Here is a 20,900-nt window from a genome sequence, read left to right on the forward strand (position 1 = left end):
TTTCTTTTCCTGGGTTCAGACAGGCAGGGGTGGGATTCTACCAGTTTGCACCTATTTGCTAGAATCAGTTGTTAACATTCTAAGCAGTTCAGAGAACCAGTTGTTAGAAGAAATTACTGGCCTAATCCTGTAAGGAAGGCAGGAAGGAAACATTCTGGTGTTGCTTACAGAAAGTGCCTCTTCATTAACCCTTATTACATTCTTGGCAGGACTAGACTTCCTGTCTCTGGAACTTCTCTGGAGTTATTTTTCCCTCCTTTGCTGGTACTTTGCTTGTGTGGAGTGACCATTCAAAGTTATAATGGCACTGAAAAAAGTGACTTATGGCCATTTTTCACACTTACGACTGTTGCAGCATCCCCACAGTCATGAAAGGCGAGGAGATGCATGCCTCAATGTGAGTGATATTGAGTTGGCCACGCCCAGCCAATAACATGACCACCAAGCCATGTCTACCCAGTCACATGACCACCAAGCCACACCCACCAACTAAGCCACACCCACAGAACCAGTTGTTAAAAATTTTGAATCTCACCCCTGCAGACAGGCATGTGATTAGCAGTGTTTCAAGCTGTCTTGTTTTCATGGTTCTACTTCTTTTTTCTGATCCTGGTTATTAAAAGCTTAGGTTTCTTGAAATAATATTTGGTGGCCTCTGTTTCTGCCATTTAAGCTTCCAATTTAGCCATTGATTTCTAACTTGAATTCTTGAATTCTGCTTGAATTCTACTTCTCCTTCAAACAAATCACCTAAAATAGACCAGCTATAAATTACATCATTTGTAATCGCCACTTATCCGCTAATTAGTAAATCTTTTCTGTATTTGGGGAGAAAGGTATGACTTTGTAAATTCAACAATTTACAGCAAGGAAAAAAGTAATGATACGGTCCAGTTTTTAGACATAGTACACTACAGGTAGTCCTTGACTTACAATGGTTCATTTACAAAATTACAACAGCATTGAAAAAAGTGGCTTATGACCGTTTATCACACTTAAGACTGTTGCAGCATTCTTATGGTCACATGATCAAAATTCAGATGCTTGGCAACTGTCTCATTTATGACGGTTGCAGTGTTCTGGGCTCATGTGACCACCTTCTGACAAGCAAAGTCCATGGGGAAGCCAGATTCACTTAACAACTGGATTATTAACTTAATAACTGCAATTATTCACTTAGCAACTGGGACACGTGAGGTCGTAAAATGAGGTAAAATTCACTAAACAAATGTCTCATTTAGCAACAAAATTTTGGGACTCAATCATGGTCCTAAGTCAAGGACTATCTGTAATTCACTTTAGCTAAAAGCAAAGCAATATCCATGTGGTATTTCTCAAATATCTACAAGCCTATATTTGTCTGTTTCCCTCTTTTTGGAACAAATACTAGTACATATACATTTCATGACTGGAATGCAAGTTATTTCTGATAGTTTACAAGCTTTCTTTTTGAAGTATGGGATCATTATTTTCTGGCTTCATGCTTTCTGTTCTTATAATTTGTTCTGAATATTTGATTTTTACTAAGGAAGAATCATAGCAAAAGAACGGGTAATAGAGATTTGCTCATAGGCTTGAACAGATTCCTGGCAGATCATCCTATAATTCCTAGCAGTTTCATTTGGGTTGCTCTTCTTTCAAACTTCACTTAGCTCTGCTCCGGTGCTTTTGATGGAATAAGCTTTTCTTTCTTTTTCACTTATTTTTGTTCCTTCTCCCATGTGATTGAAGAGAACAGGGTTAAGAAAAAGGAGACAGTACTTCATGGAAATCTGAAAGGATTTGCTGACACCCCATAATATAGATTAATTCTTGTAAATTTGGTTTTGACTCTTGTCACAAGTGGCTAAAGTAATCTGAACCAAGACTGCTGGTTGAACTTGAAGGTAGAATAGTAGACTGCTGGGAGTTTCACAGCCCTGGTCTACCCTGTTTGCTGGAGGAGGAGGGGGGAAAGGAAAAAAATGCATGTTAAACTCATCAATTGTCTCTTTCAATAAAAATTGAAATTATAGGTTCATAAAGTTAAATAAAAAATTGAAATTATGAGGCTTAGTTTTCTATAATATTCATTTATAGAAAAAATCCCAAAGGTCTATTCAACTCTTCCATTTTGTTTAATCTTTTAACATATGTTTTGCATAGTTTGTTTTTAAAAATTAGCAACTTTAGTTTTAATATCATAGAGCTAAAGTAGAAGCTTGACCTTTTTGAACTCTTTCTGCACATATAATTTACTTCAGTTCTCAGACTTAATTAGGTAACTCTTATCTTATTTCTTCATTTCACTGTGTGCTTTGTCTTTCTTGAGTATAACTTTCTATAGCACAGGCTTATTGTTGTAAAAGATGTTTGCTTTTATGAGTGGTTCCCCTTTACCTTATAATTATATTTGCCTTTCATCTAATTAGAATTTTTCATCTGTTTTGATTCCTACAGCAATGAATAATATTGGTAAAGACATGTAGGACTTGCTTACAGCAGCTACTTCAACTTGCTTGCTGTATTATACATTTGTATGCTAATTTTTCATTAATTCATGCATAATAATTATTCTAGTGCTGAAATATACAATACCATGTCAGTACAATTTAAAAATGTATATGCCACTTATTTTTCAAGACAGTAAGTAAGATAACTAAATATGATTGTCCCAGTTTATCTCAACATTTCTCTTTTCTTAAAAAACAAAACAAAACAAGTTTCAGGCTCAGGTGCATCTTATTAATAGGAATGTTTTAAGAATTGCTTTTCAAATTACATATTTAATAGTTACATGATAATAATTTCGCTTTTGAAAGCAATGTGGACTTAAAAGCTATATACATATCAAGCTATAATTGAATGGAATCTACTTTTCCATGTACAAATTATTTTTAAAAAACTATTGGTGTTTTCTAATGGATGAAATGGCTTTGAGAGATGGCATAATGCTTAGAGCATACATTGTTTTGAGACTGAACATTGGAACTATTGATTGAAGAGTTATTGCTATTTGTGACTGTTTGACCTGGCTTCATGTCAGAGCAATTAAGTTTGAATAGCATAGCTTGAAAAAGAATGTAGTGGGTTTTTTAAAAACTCAATCTAATTTATGGAAACCTCAATCCTTGAACCAGAAGAGCTTCCTCATTTCGAGGAATTTCATCAAAATGGCACCAGGAATACCAGGCTTCAAGGCTGAGTATATAAAACATCAGTTACCTAGGATTGTTTTGTTCCATTTATTGATTGATATATTATTCATATTTAAATCTCATCTTTCACTGGCAGTATCAGGATATTTTACAGTAAACACGTCAAATGTTATCAAATGATTCAGTTGCAAACATCATGAAAGTAAAATAGATGAGAACATTTTAAATTGACCGAATAAAATAAATTTGTGCAAATTTGTTAATATTGGAGTGGGGGGTGAATGACCGAAATAGGCTTCCCAGAATCTACAAAGGCCTTCTAGCTATCTGTTGCTTTTCAGACTGGACTTAGAATGGGACCTGTGAAAAGAACCTAAAAGTTTGGGCAATCATATTGGAGTCCGGACAATCTATCAAAGTCTGTAGAATTCGGGAGTGCTTGTTTTTTTCTGGGGGAGGGGGTTGATTCACACTTGGTCTTTCAGTGACATCCTAGGTTTGTTTCCCAAAATCAGGTTGGGTGAAATAAAAGTCAGTAGCACCACGACAACTTATATTCCACTGCAGTTAAGAGACTATTCTGATCTCAAGAGCTTATTCCAAAGTTTTGGAGTTGCCATTGAAAAGCAGACTCTCCTTGGTGTTGTCTTCATCTTCTGGAAGTGCAGGACCACCAGGATGTTTTCTCTAGATCAGCGGTTACCCAACTTTTCAGGATCTGTGGACCCACACTGGTGGCAGCAGGGGATAGGGGATGGTTTCATGTACACGCCTGCCGCTTGCCCAAATGGAGCTTGTGTGGCCCAGTCCCCAACAGGCTGCTTACTGGTACCAGGCCATGGACTGGGGGTTGGGGACCCTGCTCTAGATAATCTGGTATGTAGGACCAGATATGTTAACTATTTTTTTTTCAGTTATCTCAGCTTGCTTAATTGGTAAATTCTTGGAGGATCTTTGGATAATCAAGCTATTTTTTTGGTGTGTGTGTGTGTGTGACTGTAATCCTGAAGCTCAAATTGTGTACTTTGTTTGATTCCCAGATCACTGATATCAGATTTTCACAATAGCCACCTGTGTTTATATCATGGGTGTTTCCCTAATGTCTAAATCTATCCATAAATCCTCCAAAAGTTAGAAGCTACTGCTTTGATTTTTCAGATAACTAGTGGTTATTTTTTAAATGTTATACAATCACATAAAAATTCAAATTAATTAAGGGAGCCTTCGGGTATATTTTTGGCTTCCATAACTCTCTTTTGAGCAAATTTGACTAATTCTTGCAGCAACAAGTTTTTAAAGTTGTAGACCTTCTTTCTAAAAAATTGTTACCAATTAATATGAAGAATTCCCAGTATCCCATAATTCTCTAGGATACTTTTCTGCCAAAAAAAGACTTTGTCCCTCTGAGTGATCTCTTTGCTGAGTCATCTTTGTGCTGTAATTTTTGTTCAATTTTCTATGAAGTCAAAATTATTAGTCTGAAGACCTTGTAGGAAGAGAGTCATATTCTGTAGTAACCAAAAATTATGAGTCTGGTGAAATAAGCTGCAGCTCAAGAAAACTTATGCCTTTAATAAAATGCATTAATCAGAAAAGAGACAACCGGACTCCCCTTGATTTTACTTTGATGCCAATTTTTCAAAAACAACTATTATGCCTAGCTGTTCTACGGTAGATTATGGTAAATTTATGACTATCAGGAATTAAGTTAATAAGGCCAGTACTTGGGGGATTTAGCAAAAGCTGAAGATGACAATCTTCAAATCTTGGTATTAACTAAAGAAAATCTATACATCCTGGCAGGTATATCCTCAATGAAGGAATATAGATTCAGAGTCAGGGACAAAATAGAGCTCATCAGTTATAGTCTGCTATTTTGGAGGCTCTTCTCGGCCTTAAGTCACACTAAACATGGTTGCTTCAGGTTGAAACTTTGTGTATTTTGTACTCACAGTCCTTTAAGGCTGCCCTTTTCATTTTCTCTGTCCGCATTGAAGCAGAAAGTAATATTTGGTATCTCCATCCCATATCAACAGTGTTGACGTAGTTGCATGTGATACGCTTTCACTTAATGGGAATAATAAATTGTCATGTGTTTCTGTGAATTGGAGAACCATGGAGATAGCTTAAGATTATTAGTAGGAAGACACATAATTAAGCCCAATGACAGATTTCAGATAATGGAATTAATGGTTGATAGTATGCGTACGTGGATATCTGTCTGGTAGCAGGGCAGTCTGAGAAGTTACTTCAAGTTGCAGTTTTATTGACTGCACTTTGTTGAAGTGAAATGGACCATTCTGTACAGTTCTTTTTGTAACTCTTCTCCACATTCCTTTTCATTTAATCCTCTTTGTGAAATTAGTTTGCTCAGTGTCTCTGAAGGAACGTTGGTTTTGTTTTGACTTTATTTTAAACTCAGCTGGGGACTGTCTCCATGTCTGCAGCAGTCCGCTTGCAAGAGAACTTTTTTCTCCTACTATCAATATAAAATGTGTATATTTTTACTGGATGATGCCTACAGTTTAGATGTGATACATGATGTGGTTGGGGGAGAATGCAACTGAGGAAGTACAGCACACAGAGTATTTTGATTACTATTTTTTATTTGGAGCAGACTCTTGCTTTGAAAATATAGTGTCTTTTAAATGATCACACTTGGTGGTGCTGTTCAAAACAGCAGGAACTAAAATGCAGGAAAAATACTACTTGCCACTGTAAAATGCCATCTTTCAAACTAACTGCGCTGTTAACCTGGAGACCTCTCAAGCAGACAGATGCAATTCGACTCCAGTTCTTTTAGGTTAAGCTGCTTTTTTTTACTCCATCCCCATCCCAAAAGAATAATCAGACAAGTTGCAAAACAGTATTTCCTCCCCCCCCACCAAAAAAACCATAGCCAGGTATTTCCATATTCCATAAGAAGTATAGGAAAGAAGGAGACACAATGCAGTAGTGTTTTCCCATTCTCTTTGGTGTTTCCTTTTATCCTTTTAAAAAAATTCTTAATTCAATTTCCAGAATATTAGATTTGGAAAAAGTCTTCTAATAAACAGATACAAACAAATGTTATTTATTCTTTTTCTTATATTTGTATTTTACTGTGCTACGGTTACTTTATTGTTTAGGAGCAGTGGTAGTATTCTACCGGTTCTGCCCGGTTCTGCCAAGCCGGTAGCAGCGATGAGCAGCGGAGACCGAACCGGTTATTTCCGCCACTCTGCTGCTGGGCCCACCTGCCCACCCCGTGCTCCCATACTCGCCTTTATCCTTTGAATTTGAAGCGCAGCTGCTTTGCGCGGCACAGCAGAGTGCTACGTGGCAGCTGCTGAAGTGACTGGGAGAGTGCAGGCTAGCAGGAGATGAATTAGAACGCCTCTGCGCCTGCGCAAAGTGCGCCCACCAAGCCACGCCCATCGAACCAGTGGTAAAACAATTTGAATCCCACCACTGATTAGGAGATTGTATTATATGAACTTCTGGGAATCTTTTTCATTGGGATCTGTAAGTAAATTACTTATTTATTAAGTAGCAAAATAGAAATCTTATCACAGAAGGAAAGTCTTTGTATTGAAATATTATTAACATTTTATCCAGTAGTATTCTGCAATATTAGTAGAAGTGTAATATACCATTTCTAAATAGATATTTAGGTATTATTTTATTAGGAGAGGGCAAATAAAGGTGGGGTTACTCCTTTTGGCAACTATCTACACACATTTCTGCAATTTTCTTGGCAATATTTCAGTTTGCTATTGCATCTTCATAGGGCGAGTGGTCCCAAGTCACCCAGCTGGCTTTGTGCCTAAGGCAGGACTAGAACTCCCCATCTCCAGGTTTCTAGCTGGATGCTTTAACCACTACATGAAACTAGCTCTCCAAATATGTTTGCCCAGTAATTAATATTGCTAATTATAAGTAACACCTGGGTCAGTAGTTCCATTACAACCCCTTTTTCCATGAGTTTATGTCTTTGCTCTTTGAAGTTCACGGCAGAATGAAACTTGGCACTTAGATCTGGGCTCAGGCTGACTGTTTTTATATATTTAAGTCAAAGTAGATCAGTAGAAGCTGTTAAGGCGGATGCACTGCTGGAATCTAGTTTATATTCCGGAAAATGAATTATGAGAACAACTCTAGCTTGACAGAGATCCACTTTTTGTTATTATACTGCTGGTTCTGCACTTGGTGTAACCTGAAACCCAAGAAGTATTTTGTACTAAGCAAGCAGGCACTCCTTATATAAAAGTTTTAGCTCTATTTTTCTTGGAAGCCAATGGAAGAGACAATGAATTTCACTTTCAGTGCTTCCTTCCAAGCATTTCAGTGTAGCAAAATGGAAAAAATTGAAATGTTTTTCTTTGCTTTCTCTTTGCTTCCTGGTGTTTTTGGACTTAGTGATCTAGATTAGTTTAGACACTGCAATTCTATCTAATGAATGAACCTAGTGCCGCATCATTTGGAACGTCTGACTTTTAACTAGGGGCCTTGTTCCCCAAAAGGTCTTTGTTTATGAGCTACTCAAAGTAGAGTTTAAAAAAAAGGACTAAAACTGAATTGAAACCAGATAGAACTGACAATATACATTTATGTGACTTGTTTCCCAATTTTTTGCTTAATTAGATCTTCAAGAGAGCAGACAATAAAAAAGAAGAAAGACAAAGATCAAAAATGTAAGTTAAATCTATATAGCCCTCTGTTAATAATGTTGAGGAAATTGTTTTGAGGCTTCCAGAGGCAGAAAAAGTGGAGTCCATAAGCAACACTCAAGGATTATATCCCACAGTCTGTTGAACACTTAGCAGAAGATCTGTTGCACTGTCTTTCTACTGGAATGCCTTGGGATAGTGAAATCTCAAGAGGTTGAAACTGTCCAAAATTAATTCAGATTAAATTGTGTCTCTTGTAGTAATTTAGTACCTATACATATACATTGCACTGTGGCCCAGAGATATGCAATTTTATAGATTTTTCAGGTCCTATTTTGAAGGCAATAAGAACAGGGGAATAATTGAAAGGTGAGTTCTTTAATCCACATATAATTGCTGCTGTTCTGAGGATGAAGTACTCCACACCAGGACATGTTATCCACTGAAGACCAGCTGAACTGCAAATTGGAACTGAGACTCATTCCTTTGAAAGTTGTCTTGAGCTTCATGCTGATAAGAAACACTAGAATTTGACTGGACATGCCTGCTTCCTTTTTTTCAGCTTGCTCAGTCCATGGAAGTTGGAATATTTAAAAGCTGCTTTGATAACCAAAAAGGCTGAGCATTTTATAATTAAAGGCATATGAGTAATTGCAGTTGGCCCTGTGGCAATTGACTTCCCCTGTATTCAGCCAATTTTTATATAAGATTGCTGTCTGTTTCAGTGATGAAGGTATAATGTCAATCATGGAAAGGCGACTGTGACTTCCATGGCATCTGATTTCTGAGACTTCTTAAGAATTAGTTGTCCTTTGTTGGTGAGAACAAGGAGTAGCTTTGTGAATCATTTTCAAGGCTAAACACTTCTCTTTGCCATAGGAAATTAGGCAAGTTGGTGAGAGTTCCCAGTGACCCAGAAGACGCAGAAATTTTAGCACATGTTTTTCTTTACAAAAAGGATTTTTCAGTCTGAGTTTTTGAATTGATAGCAGTGCATTGGTGACAGCAACTTTTATCGTTTTGCCATTTTCTAGATATGTTGGGAATGCAACATATCTCACAATGTTCAGCAAGAATTCTAGATGTTTCTGTCCCAATCACTGGGAAGATCGCAAGTTGGGAAGTCAGAAATAGAAGTCTCGGGAATAGCAAAACAGGTTTAAATTGAATTAAATGCCCGGATAAATTTCATCCATTCATTGTATTAAATGCATTGGGCCCCTGTATGTTCTATAACTAAACAGTGTCAGATAAATGTGTTGATTTTTATGAGGTTAATATTAAGAATGGACACCTCAAAGAACTTAGTACCAGGCAGGCCTATACTGTATATAATAAATGGTGTTTTGAAATCAGGAATCCTTAACAGTAAGACCAGCATTTTTGAGTTGAAGCAATAATGAATGATTCACAAAAACTACGTTGATCTAATTTCAACAGCATTCAGATTAAACTACCTGATCATTTCAATTTGAATTTAATATAACATATTAGAATAGTCTAAGCATGATATTAGCTGATAGACTAATATATTATTCTTTATTCATTTACAACAGGGGTGTCAAACTCACGTTGTCATGGTGATGTCACGTGATGTATCGGGACTTTTCCTCCTTTGCTAAACTGGGTGTGGCCAGTGCATGATAGAGCCGGGAGTTTGACAGCCCTGATTTACAGCCATAGTACACTGATGAAACATTGCCCATTAAATAACCTTGCACTTTTAAGGAATCAACATAGTAGCAATAAAATTTCCACTAAATATATATAACATTGAGCTATATAAAAAGGTCACATTTTAATCACTTTTCCTGTAATGATTGAGGACTGATCTAGTAATAGATAAATTTCAGTAATTCCCTTTTTCCTGTTAAAATTAATTGAAAGGGATATTAGTAGGTCAGAGTAGCAACCTATATAAAACAGGGTTTTATAAATAACTACATATATTCCCCCAGCTTCGCACAGTTATGACAATATTGCTGTATTTTCTTCCAAATACTTTTAGGTAACATTAGGTCCGTAGTTAACAGGTGAAGAATTTGTGTTTAGGCCAACTTGCCACAGGATAACTTGTCATGGCCAACTTGCCAGGGCAGTGGTCACCAACCAATGGACTGGGGACCACTGGTGGTCCGCGAAAAATTTTTGGTGGTCCACAGAGAAATGTCACCCCCAAAGCACCCCCAAAGCAATTAATCCAGGCTGTGCAGGAACACAAGGCTGCGCCACCCACATGGCCCGTGGGAACACAAGGCTTGCGTCGCTTGTATTGCAAACAACACGAAGTAGTGAGGGGAGGAGGGAAAGGGCGGAGGGAGGAAACTTGCCCCACGCGCCTTTCCTGGCCACCAGGCTTCTTCTTTCTACTTCTTTCTTCTGCTTTTGAATGCATGCAAGGAAAGCAGCAAAAGTCTTTCTTTCTCTCCCCCACCAGAAATGAGTCTTTGGGACCCTGCAAGGCATCCTGCTCCAAGAGGCTGCATTGGTGTGACAAGTCTCACAAAGACTCATTTCTGGCGGAGTTTGGAGGAGAGAAAGAAAGACTTCTGCTTCTGCTGCTTTCCTTGCATGAAACCAGAAGTCTCTCTCTCTCCCCCCACCCCCAATAACGGAGCTGGAGATGGTATCCCATGATCTCAAATAAAGAATGATCTATTGGTAGGAAAACGGGGTGGGGAATTTTCCTGATGTTTTTTTGGATTTTCCCAGGGTCTCTGGTCCGCGGGATTTAAAATTATGAGTTTGGTGATCCCTGAGGTCCAAAAGGTTCGTGACCCCTGTGCCAGGGGACAACTCACTGTGGGACAATTCACTATATTAATCATTTCATTGAGTTACTTTTATTATTGGTGACCATGTTTGTGTTGAAATTATTGTAACTCTTGTATTTCCAGATTGATTTTTTAATTTATTTATTTATTATTATTATTATTAGCCATGGTTCTGTTGAAATTAATTTAACTTTTATATTTGTTGAATTGTCCTGGGTTGAGTTGCTCTGGTGAGTTGTTGCATTGCAGAAGAGTTTCTCTAGTGTAGCCTTTTTCTATAAAAGGCTACAAGAGGAATTAAGTTGAATTTTCTCTTCCCACAACTTGGTTTTTGATTTCAGCTTTAGCATTCTCAATGGATCACTATTTAAGTTTTTGTAAGGAATTAGTAATCACTACTAGACAAAATGTTGTTAATGTAATGTTTTAGAAAGATATTTCATTTATATTTATCAGAAAAGGTAGCGGCAAATCAATCTTTTTGTTCAAATCTATTTTTTGCAAATATTTTTGTAAAAGGTAGGATTTAGCATTTCTTTTCCATGAGAGTTTGCATTGTAAATTCTATTCCTACATGACCAGAATCATAAAATTTTGCAGGATGGAATACAGCAAGAAATTAAACCTTGTTGAATGCATTTATTAGTCTAGATTATATTTTCTACCCAGGACAGTAACTTAGAAAACTAATTAATCATTTGCAGATTGTTAGGTCTTTTTCTGAGAGTATATTTAATTTGGCTATAATATTGCTTTCCTCTAGAACTAGGGAGTTGTGATATTTAGCTCACTGCTCTGTGTAATGAACTGTAAAAGTGCAAACTGTTTGAAATCTGTGAGCGCAAAAATGCTGTTTGGGCATGCTATGTGAGTGAAAGTTTAAGCTAAATTGATTTTTTTTAATGAGGATTCTGAAATATGAGATGGCTTCTGAACTCATTTTTTTTTAAATAAAGATAAATGCTGTAGTATCATAGTAGTCCTAGAAGTGTCAAGTACTTCCTCTTATAATATTTTGGCAAAAATTACCCATCATAAATTACACTGGAATCACGGTTCAGTGATTCATCGTTATGGGACTTTTTTTTTTTTTTTTGCAGAATCTCCCACTTCCCTCCTCCCTGCATCCAACAAAGACTGTTTTCAGTTACAACAGTGATGAAAAAAAATAACTTTGTGACCAATTCACACACAACCTTCGTAGTTTCTCTCGTTCTGTCATGTGTTCACCATTACAGTCAGTCAGTACAGCTCCTGTGCCTGACCCGTTTTTTTGTTTTCCCCTCTTCCCCTCTCCACAGAGCAGAGGGATTTCCTTCTTCCTGCTTTTCTCAGAAGTCCCAGGTGCCCCTAAAAAGTGCTCAAGACCAGTTCTGTGATCTTAATTAGTCATTAGAAGGCTGGCCCAGCTTGCAGCTGCTGCCTAAAATTGACAAGATCCAAACCTGCTTCACACTAAAGGCTTTTGTTTGTCTCCTAAATGGGTGGTGCTAGAGCAGGGGTGGGCAAACTACGGCCCGCGGGACACATCCGGCCCGTTGGTCATTTTAATACGGCCCGCCTCTGAAAAAAAAATATTCCTCTCTGAAAAAAAATTGGAGCCGGCCAAAAGAGACCCCGCGCCGCGCGCCAAAAAATTGCACACACAACACGGAGCTGGGCAGCCGCTTCCCTGGTAGCGGGGCCAAGGCCACCGCCCGGGGAACGCCCACCGCTTTCCCTCGCCAGGGCTGGGCGGTGGCGTGTTACCCTGTGCTGCGTGGCCCCCGCCTGGCAGCGTGCTTCTCAGCTGGTCTCCTCCTCCTCGGCCATACAGAACAAACAGGCAGAGAAGGAGACCAGCCGGCTGGTTGGGGGAAGCTTTCTGCGCCGAAAGAGGCAGCTACTAATCTCCGGCTTTGCTCCGCTTCTCCAATGGTCCGGCACCACCCTGTTCTTCTTGTGCTGCGAAAGAGGCGGCTAATGATCTCCGGCTCCGCTCTGCTTCTCCAACATCCGGCGCCACCCTGTTCTGTGTCAGGCCCAGCAAGTCCGAGCAGCCGGCGCACAGAACAGGGCAGCGCCGGATGTTGGAGAAGCAGAATGGAGCCGGAGAAGAAGCCTCCCCCAACTGGCAGCACAAGAAGCCTCCCCCAACTGGCCAGGTGCTCTCCTCCTTCTCTGCCTCCTTCTCTGCCTCTCCCCTCTTGCTCCTCACAGTTGCCCTGAGCTGGTGCGGTTCTTTACTTGGGCAGCCAGACGCCCGCAGCAGCAACAGGCAGTTCTGCCCGGGCTCTGCTCAGGTGTCCAGCTGGGGCTGTCAGGAGTTGCTACCACCGGCGCAGCTCCGCGCGGCTCCAGTCCCACGTTGCCTTGGGAAGGGAAAGGCAAAACCAGGAGCCGCTGAGCCTGAACCTCCGGTGCCGCTGCTGCCGTTGCAAAGCACCGCCGCGGCTCTTCCTTTTTGCCTTTCCCTTCCCGAGGCAACGTGGGACTGGAGCCGCACGGAGCTGCAACTCCTGACTCAGGGGGCCTCCGAGGGGAGGGGAAGGAGGAGAAGAAGGGGGGAAGGGGGGGGCGATTCCCAAAAAATCTTGTGCTGACCCGGCCCGTCTGTCAAATTTTAAAAGTGAATGCGGCCCCCCGAGCCAAAAAGTTTGCCCACCCCTGTGCTAGAGTATTCCTTCACATGTGTAGTCCCTACTTTGAAGAGTGGGGAGAGAAGGTTCTGTGAAAAGAGCCAAGTTACTCTTTTGTAATCCCTTCCTCTCTATTGAATGTAAATACAAATGTCAATCTTCTTCTTGCTAATTATCCTAATGCTGGATTTAGCATTCCTGAGGGTGAGGGAGTGAGGAAAAAGGACTGTAAGAGTTATCCTTTTACCTAGCTTCCTGATGAGTCAAGTTCAAGAAATCTTCCCTGCTGTTTCAGCTCACTCCTTATGTTGGATCATATCCTTCTGATGTTATAAAGGAGTGTCCAACCTACAGCCCAGGGCCTACATGCAGCTGTGGTTTGTTAATAACATGGCCCTATAAAATTGTAAACTTTTAACATTATTATCTGATTTTATATTATAAAACTATACATTATATATTTTATAAGTGTCCCAAGGCAATTCTTCTTCACTCAGTGCAGCCCAAGCAAGCCAAAAGGTTGGACACCCATGCTGTAAAGCAAAGGAAAGCTGAAGTAAAATTGTAAGCACTCTTGCAGTCGTGTGATTTTTCATTTAGTGACCACTTTGCTTAACGATTGAGTTATTGGTCCCAACTGTGGTTGCTAAATGAGGGCTATCTGTAATGCATATTATAATGGGATTGTTAATGGCAATCAAATGGAAAAGAATATCACCTCTGCCTTAAATAGGAGGTCCCCAAACATTTAGAGCAATGGTGTCAAACTCAAGGTCTGTGGGGTGGATTTGGCCTGCGGAGTGCTTAAATCTGGCCCGCGGGCCCGGCCTGGAAATAACAAAGGACCAGCCCACGGTGCCTCTGCTAGAGAAAAAGGGGCATGGGAGGCTGCACGTGCCCCCCCCCGTGCCCCATTTTCAGCTTGGATGGCATCATGCAGCACTCCGCCAGCCAAAACACATTTTGGCCAGGAGGGTGCTACAGGAGGTATCCATCCCGTCGTCCCCAGCCAGCCTGCAGAGGAGAACTACAATGCTGATCCGGCCCTCAAAGAAATCCAGTTAGACCCCCGCCCCCGACTTAGAGGGATAGAATCGAGATTGCATGAAGTGTTAGTACCACTTCATAATGCCTTGGTAAGGCCACACTTGGAATACTGCATCCAGTTTTGGTTGCGATGATGTAAAAAAAAATGTTGAGACTAAAAAAAGTACAGAGAAGAGCAACAAAGATGATTTGGGGACTGGAGGCTAAAACATATGAAGAACAGTTGCTGGAATTGGGTATATCTAGTTTAATGAAAAGGAATAGGGGTGACATAATAGCAGTGTTCCAATATCTCAGGGGTTGCCACAAAGAAGATGGAGTCAAGCTGTTCTCCAAAGCACCTGAGGGCAGGACACGAAGCAATGGAGGGAAACTAATCAAGGAGAGAAGCAACCTAAAACTTAGAAAAAAATTCCTGACAGTTAGAAGAATAAAATCAGTGGTACTACTTACCTCCAAAAGTTGTAAATGCTCCAACACTGGAAGTTTTAAAGAAGAGATTGGACAACCATTTGTCTGAAATGGTATAGGGTTTCCTGCCTGACTTCAAGACCTCCAGGGTCCCTTCCAACTCTGTTATTCTGTTATTCTATTTATTTTCATTCCCACATGTTGTTCTTTACATCAGGGTCTCCAACCTTGGCAACTTTAAGACTTGTGGACTTCAACTCCCAGAATTCCTCAGCCAGCAAAGCTGGCTGAGGAATTCTGGGAGTTGAAGTCCACAAGTCTTAAAGTTGCCAAGGTTGGAGACCCCTGCTTTACATCCTTAAATTGGAGCGCACCTAGTCTTATTATCTACCCATTAACAAAACCCAACTTAATAAAACAAAATAGTTTTTTTAAAAAATATTGGCCTAAGGTAACTTTTATTTATTTATTTTTTAATCAGCCTGTTCCATCAGGGATGCAACTGTGATACATTTAGAACAGTTTAACTCTTACTGAAAACCTTAATTGTCGCGTGGAATAAATAGATTGACCCTGGCCCCAAAGTTCAGTGACTCATCAGAGAAGTTCAGCAAGTTTGATTTTTAGCTAGGGGCTAAGCTTTTTCAGGATAGCGGAGAGAAAATTAATATCTTTCTAAAGCTGGATCTGCAGAGGCTTGCATGTTATTATTAAATAATGTATTGCAAAATTTTGAGCAGATGCCCAATGCTAGCCTTGCAGATTGTTATTATAGATGCTCTTTTCTGTGTACCCAAAGAATACTCAGCTTATAAGTAAGGTTTTATTTATGCAGAACTGTTGATACTTGCAGACTTACACTTATCCTGAAATGAGGTTGGCATCAATAAAGTTCACTCATCTATATATTTAGGACCAGTCATTTGTGTGTACCAGAAAATATAAATGGTATAATTATTAATGAAACAATATATGTCTGAATATTTGCATACAAAAATCCATTTATTTGATCCTGGGGACTTGGTAATTGCTTGGTTACTTTGTTGAAGGTTAGATTTTTTCCCCCCACCAACAGATTTATGCCTTATGAAATTCTTGGTTTTGCTAATGAGGGAAAATTTTGCAGCGAAATCACTATTGATTTCGCTACTTCACTATTATATTCCCGATAGTCTTTCTGATTTCACTGCGTGTATTTTGACTATATAAAACTCAGTAGGACTGGAACCAGGCTTTCTATCTTCTTTTCCCACCTTTGTTCTTTTGTTGATCTGAAAGAAGAAATTATTTAATGTTTGGAAGTGCAACTCGTGAACATTTTTTTTTTTACAGTAAGAATTCAGTTAGGCACCTTATCTTTTAGGTGGCTCTACTTTGGTTGATCTGGTGTGCTGAGGGTAGAAATCCAACATATTTTAAAGAACCAGCTTGGCTTGGTGGTGGAGTGTTTAAGCTGTTTTTGGTCCATATGCACATCAAGACTCCATTTATTAAGAGAGAGGTGACATACGCAGCTTAAATGAGATTTTGAGTGTTCTGGGTAGATCTGTGTCTCTGAAAACTAGTAATTAAGTTTGAGCTGAAACTGGAACAGATCTAAACATGTATAAGAATTTCAGGTGCAACTTTCTGCAGGTGGTGACTTGGAAAACTCTTTGACAACCTGAAGCTGTTCTGTTCTTTTTCTGTCAGGAGCCACTAAATTCCTTGTCCCTCCCTCTACTCCACTTTAAAGACCCTTAGAGGGACTGTCGTGTTCAGGAAGTGGATACTTGATCTTGTGCAGGTGCAAGTTGAGTAACAGTTTAAAACTGACTGGGAGCTTAACTACAGAAGAGGAGAAAGGAAAGGAAGGAAAAGGAAGGGTGTGGTGAACCTAGGTAATATGATGCTTTCTTTTTGCCTCTGTATTTTCATTTTTCCTTATTCTTTGCTCACTCATCTATAGTTGGTTGTATGTTTTGTTAGTGTGCACTAATTACATATCATATCCCGAAGGAGGAATAAACAGATTTGGTTGTAGCTGTGAACTATTTGTACTTTTCCTATAAAGTGCTGTCTCTTGAAAATAAACCATACCAGGCATGCATTGCCAGGTCATTTTAAAACTGGTATGTCCAACGTACATTTTTAATTCCAGGAAGTTTTCTTTGTTATTTTCCTTGGTTTCTTTTTAAAGAGTAGCCCAAGAACTTACTAAGGTAGGTTGTTGCCAATAGCTGTTTTCTTGCTCAAAATCTAATGTTTTATTCCTTCAACAAAGCTTGCTAAATTAAGCAATGACTGAATATAGTATTGCCTAACCTCAATTAAACTTTAGCAATGCTTGCTATTTTAAATATAATTAGAATATTTTTTTAAAAAAAAACTTGTTTCTTTTATTTGTATTCTAAGTATGTGTCAGAACTCTGAAGATATTTGCCTAGAGGGACACAGCAATGGTTTATTGGCTTGCAAAGCAGTTCATGATATCTTAATTTGCAGAGAACAGCATGCTTGCAATGAGCCTTGGGTTTAATTATGCTGTGGCACAAAATGGGCCAAAACTGACCATTAGCATAGAATGCTGCATTCAGACATAGGTATAGCTCAGGCTGATAACCTAGTCACCTCCTTTCATAACTTACTAAAATGTTAGGTGAAAACCTGATGGCTTGATATCCAAAGATCCACCTGCAAAATTCAAGATATATAGAAAATATATGATGGTCAAGATATAAATTGCAACTTGAAATATAATAGGAGTAAAGAAATGGAGTATAACAGATAGCAGTATTAGTAGCACTTATATACTGCTTCATAATGCTTTGCAACCCTGTCTGAGCAGTTTACAGAGTCAGCATGTTTTGGAATTTCTTATATAACTTTTTAGAGAGTCCATAATGAAGAATAAGTCCTGTCCATAATTAGGAAAAACTCCTGTAACATATCTTCTTGGACAGTATGTATTGGAGTTGTCATTTAGAATGTCTGGGGTGGTCACCAGTTTCTTATTCCTTGATTAGGATGTTTGCCCAGGAGAGACCTTAAAATCCAGTGAACTTAGAAGCAGACCTATTTAGCCCAAGTCTTTTGCATCTTAAAATAGGTTATGGACATGTGACATATGAGTCATCCCACCTGCTGAATTCTGAATGGAAACCTTATGTTTTCCAGTTTCCCTAGAGAGATATTAGACCAAGACACAGGTCATTTCAGTGGACTGATTCATAAGGGAGCTTTTCCCCCTTCTTAAAGAAATAAAAGGACTTGAAGAAAATTTCAGACTATAGTTTGCAGCTTTGTAAAAACCAATCCAATTGTTTTAATAATTACCTTTTATTGTTCTGCCCGCAAGAAAAGATAATGTTTCGGCTAACTGTCTTAATAAGAAGTTACTTCTTATAGCATTGCTATGAGGGTTTGTTTTGGCTCTGCTTCCAAAGACATTCTATGCCCCTTCATTATCATATGGGCATTCTCCTTGGACTGTATCTTGGCTAAAAAATGCCAAAGGTCCACTTAATAGCCCGAAAGAGTTCCATTTTTATGTATCTCTTTGCTGCCATTTAATGCTAGTCCAGAGTTTTATATCCATTTCTCGTTCAGGGAATTTATTTCTGGAAAAACAGCTTCTCAAATGGTATGGCATGTTTGCCAAATTTTGTACACCCATATAATCAAACCCTAGTTCAAGTAGAGGTGAATAATCTACCGTGAACTTCTGTACAGATAGTAAAGAGAGATAGCATACAATCCTCTAACTCACATATGTCTGCTTTTTTTCTTTAGTCACTCCTGATGAAAGAGAGAATAGTCTCTTCCTAAGTGTTCCTCACCTCCTTGACCCTGTCCAGAATTCATCACCCCTTACTGTGTTCTCTTAGCAATCTACAGATCAGTCAGCAGACAGCTAGTCTGCTTAGAGACCCTTGCTTTTCTACTGTGGTCATAAGGGGAAAAAAACACACCAATTCAAGAATAATTGAATTGGTAGAACTTTAACCACTGAACTGAACTTCTATTTGCATTTGAGCATTATCATTCAGTGTTGCCATTTAGTTACTCCCTATTTATCAAATAGGATCATTTTAGCACGTCTGGGGTTTGTTTTTATTTTCAAGGTAAAATTGAAATGATGTGAAATGTGAACAATCTACAGTGTTATTCATTTGTAATGTAAAGTTTTTGTTTTAAGTTTCCGAACCATCTTCATCCCACCGTAAGCTGGGATGCCTATTCATTTGTGGAATCTTTACGTTGAATAAACAGAGTGGTTCAGAATAAGGAAGAGCATTAAACAGAAATGCATATTTTGACATAGCTGTTAAATTTATACAATGTGTATCTTGAAATAATGACAGATTTGGAAGAGATGACAGCTGGAATCCTACTAGGAGCTCAGAAAACTTAACAAGTTGAGTTATGTTAACATCATTATTTTGTTAGCTGCAAATAAGTGAAACTTGGAAATTTTTATTAAGAAAGTAGAAAATGGAAAAACTGAGTTAATTTTAAATACTTTGAAGACAAAGATTATGTCAACCAGCATGCTTAATAAATGTAGAATTAATGGTGAAGAAGTGGCAGCTTTATTTTCTTGAGCTCAAGAAAGGATTAAAAATAGATACTCTCTTGGAAAACTAAAAAGAATATTAATTCTAAGGAAAAAAGCAGTGACAATGTTCAGATACTGAAGGGTGGCAATATTTTTGTAAAATAAAGATTTGAATAGTTCAAGCATTGGCTTGTCATTAGTCATGTATGGCTGTGAGACTCATTTGTATGAAGCATCCCAAGTTCAAACATCCATATTAAGAAAAGCAAGTACAGATGGTTTCTACCTCTTCTGGTTCCAGTTCAAATATTTTGTTCTTGAAGGCTCACTCCTTTCTCGAGATGAAGCGGTAATGTAGTGGGAAATAAGAGTTCCTTGAAGCAGAATATTTCTGTGGAATGTTATCATGTATGAAGGGGAGGAAATATGGACGATACTCCCTACCCTTTACTGCAACACCTGGGGTGCACACTGTTTCTTCTTCTTCTGTTGTTGGCTTACTGCTGGGTTTCATACATCAACCTGTCAGTACTCAGGGAGGGAGGAGGAATAAATGGAAGGAAAATAAAGAAATCATTCATGGTCAAGAAAGCAGTGCATCATATTAAAGAACTGCTCAGCTTGCTGGAAATCTTAATACTTTTCCATTTTTGGTCTTGTCTGCCATCTCTCCACAAACAATTTCTTTGAGAAAAGCAGGAGAAGGGAAAAAATGGGGTTATCTAAGTAAGAACCTCTAGCTTTCAAAATTTTACCATGTGGTTGGGTAGAGTTTGGGGATGATTAAAGCCATGACCTGTCTAAATTAGCAATCAAATGCTGAAAGTACTTAAATAACTTAATGTTGTGTATGGAGATTCTCAGTCATCCATGTCAGTTGTCCCAAAGATGCTTTTTCAAGAGGCAACTGGCTTTTCTGGGTTTTCTTTGAAGACATTTTGCTTCTCATCTAAGAAACTTCTTCATCTATTAGTGTTGTGTCATCCTCACATTCTGACAGAAACCAATGGATTTTGAGATAGATCTTAAAAGGCAGAGTGAGATGGAATGGAGCAGCTCACGAGTGGCAAAACAAAAGAAAACCACCCATGATTTAAGAAGCAACTCACACAAAAAAAATGGGTAAAAAAAAAAAGTAGATTGAAAAACTGTATAGAGTTTGAAGAGCAAAGAAGACATTTTTTAAAAATGCAGATTAGAAATACTTATAAGCTAATGATGAATTGTATACAGATAAGGAAAAAAATAATTAGTAAATAGAAAAGAAAGGAACTCTGCAACCAAATTCCATGAATGCAAAACATAAGGCAAACACAGAATTGGACAAAAGAGAGGCCTTGAGCAAGCAAGTGAGACATACAACATATTAAAACAACTGAATCTAGATGAGATCAAAGCGTGCACCAAGAACTGAAAGGTATAATTAGGGACTGATTCGTGTCCTGGTCCTGGATATGCATAGGGTTGTGAAATTAGAAATACTAAAAAAAAGAATGGAAGTAGTATTAGCATATAATATGAAAAGGAAACAAAAATTACACTCAGGATCTACTCAGAGAAGACAAGGTAGAAATTTCAGCAGTAAACAAGGAGATGTAAGGATAAAGTAGAAACAGGAAACATTTATAGTTGTGTATTTATTATTATAAATGTGCACACATGTCCACAGTTGTAAATGTTATTTGCAAAGCTCCAAAATCTTGATCACATGACTGCGGGGATGATTT

At 38.6% G+C, this 20,900-nt stretch overlaps 1 protein-coding gene across 15 annotated transcripts in view; it reads left to right on the plus strand.

The window, feature by feature from the left end:
* LOC148131431 (uncharacterized) overlaps window positions 1-20,900 on the plus strand; it is a 266,370-nt gene that overhangs the window by 58,004 nt on the left and 187,466 nt on the right. For 2 of the 15 annotated variants that reach the window (XR_015748832.1, XM_087961391.1), the window contains exon 4: window positions 7,761-7,810. The exons of the other annotated variants lie outside the window; for them this stretch is intronic. Coding sequence is in view for 1 of the 2 variants with exons in the window: in XM_087961391.1 (XP_087817517.1) it covers window positions 7,761-7,810 (50 nt within the window). In the remaining variant the exon portion in view is untranslated. The remainder of the gene's footprint in view (window positions 1-7,760; window positions 7,811-20,900) is intronic. 15 annotated transcript variants of the gene reach the window in all.

The sequence above is a fragment of the Notechis scutatus genome, chromosome 3 (genome assembly GCF_049901735.1).
Source record: "Notechis scutatus isolate UNSWTSFEM ecotype Mainland chromosome 3, rNotScu1.2, whole genome shotgun sequence".
NCBI classification, from domain to species: Eukaryota; Metazoa; Chordata; class Lepidosauria; order Squamata; family Elapidae; genus Notechis; species Notechis scutatus.